The sequence below is a fragment of the Propithecus coquereli genome, unplaced genomic scaffold, assembly GCF_000956105.1.
Source record: "Propithecus coquereli isolate 6110/MARCELLA unplaced genomic scaffold, Pcoq_1.0 Scaffold199, whole genome shotgun sequence".
Taxonomy (NCBI): Eukaryota; Metazoa; Chordata; class Mammalia; order Primates; family Indriidae; genus Propithecus; species Propithecus coquereli.
The window spans coordinates 1882509-1884438 of NW_012144855.1; the positions used below are offsets into that span (position 1 = coordinate 1882509).

Consider the following 1930-nt stretch of genomic DNA (forward strand, 5'->3'; position numbering starts at 1 on the left):
CTCTTTTCCAGTTCTAAAACAATTAAGGTTTACACAAAGTTAGCAAAATTAGTCAAATCCATTCAAACTTCTTTCAACAAATAATATCCAAGTAGAGATAATATTAGTTACCCGTCATTGTATTCATAGGAAATGTCACAATTATCTGGATTACTTTTGAATAGGACCAACACTTATTTCATAATTGCTTATGGTACAACCACATTCTTATTACGAATACAATTATATGCAATTTTCCACAATTAAATTCCTGCCTTATTGGCTTAAAAAAAAACTTTCAAGAAAGTCATAATCCTCAAAGTATTGTAGAAAAAAAATAATCATATAACCTCCGATGCTTGACATAGGGCACATGCCCCATTGACATTTTCTGGAGACCATGAAATTACCCAATACCTTTGTACAGTTGTCTGTACTTATAGACAAGCCATCCCACTTTCTTCTTAATGGTATTGCCAGCGATTTGATAAACAGACTTTCCCACTTACTTTAAATCATACTCAAGTACTACATAAACTGTTTGAAGCCATTTGACTTCTATGATAGTACCAGCTTGTTTGTATTAATGGACAGTCAAGGCTTTTTCTTGCCTTTTGTTTGTTTATTTATTTTAAGATTCCTTCAAACTTTCAGTCAAGCCCTTCTTACCAGTTTCAACAAGGATGGCATTTCAAAGGTGATTCTAAGTTTAGACAACTTCAGCACATGCTAACTCTTCCTAAAATATTACTGATCATTTAAGCTTCTGAAATCAAGAGAAGATACCTTATGGAAAAAAAGAAAAATTTATTGTCTTTGTTGCTCCCCATTTTTAATAGAAAAGCTGTTTTAAGGTCTCTCAGGAAAATAAATAATGGGAAAAATAACTATACCGTAAAAATTTTTCAAATCTTTCCCAAAATATAAAGAAAAACATAAATGGGATCACAACGCATATGTTCACATCTGCCCTCCAAAGCACACTTTTTATGTAGACATTATAAAGAATAAAAGTTACCCATTAATTATATGGCATGCATCAGCAGTGCACTGGTGGGCTTAAACTTGGTTTTCAGTTATGTGTATGTACAGATAAATCTCTTCCTGAGTTGAGTTTCATCTTCAGTTGAGACCCAAATCATTTGCTTTCCTTTTTTGGCAAGGTACTTGACCATGTAATAAGGCAATCAAACATTTCAACCTCGTCCCTTTTCAGCAGCATGGCCCTCCTCAGTGAGATCACCAACGTGACAGGTGTGAGGATAGGCCCTAAAATATGGTCCTGTAAAACTAGAGCAGGTTTCTCTGTTCATTAGTCTGAAGGCTACAGCACTGTCTCTTCATATATTTGGGGATCTTGAGGATTTCAGTTGAACAGATTCAAAATGGTCTTCTTTTTCCTAAGAAAAAATATTAAAAACAAAATCAACTCACTGAAGTTCTCATAAGATTTTAGGATCTTACATGTCCAGAAGGAAAGTTCCAGAAATCATTTTAATCTATGTACCTGTCACTTAGGATTAGAAGTTTATATTTAAAGTTGGGTGGCAGCTATAAAACAAATAGCATGTCTACCCTGAAGGGCACTTTTGATGTCCAAGAGACAAGACAGACAAATCCAAAATAGAAGCAAAACATGATTACAATAGATACCAAAAGATATAGTTGTGATTCCTGGGAAGAAAACACTGAACCCCTTCCTAAAGGCACACCTGACCTGGGTGCTGAAATCAATGACCTTGCCATGCTACTCAGGGGCAAAAGAGAACTGACAGAAACTAAGTATTCTCAAGACAATATAGGCTGAATGATAAGAAAAAGGACAGCAGAAATAAATAAGGAGGACACTAATAAAACATAAGATTATTTGGGATCACTGATATGTTTGAGGAAAATCTCTTGGATACATGCCTACTAAAGATATTAAACACATCATCTTAGAAAATAGATC

General features: G+C 34.4%; 1 protein-coding gene across 2 annotated transcripts in view; it reads right to left on the reverse strand.

The window, feature by feature from the left end:
• Nucleotides 1-766: 766 nt before the first annotated feature.
• The window catches only part of KIAA1324L (KIAA1324-like ortholog), a 174342-nt gene continuing 173178 nt past the window's right edge, over nucleotides 767-1930 (reverse strand). For both annotated transcript variants that reach the window (XM_012643503.1, XM_012643504.1), the window contains one exon: nucleotides 767-1379. In XM_012643503.1, the coding sequence (XP_012498957.1) occupies nucleotides 1320-1379 (60 nt within the window). In that variant the 3' untranslated portion in view covers nucleotides 767-1319. The remainder of the gene's footprint in view (nucleotides 1380-1930) is intronic.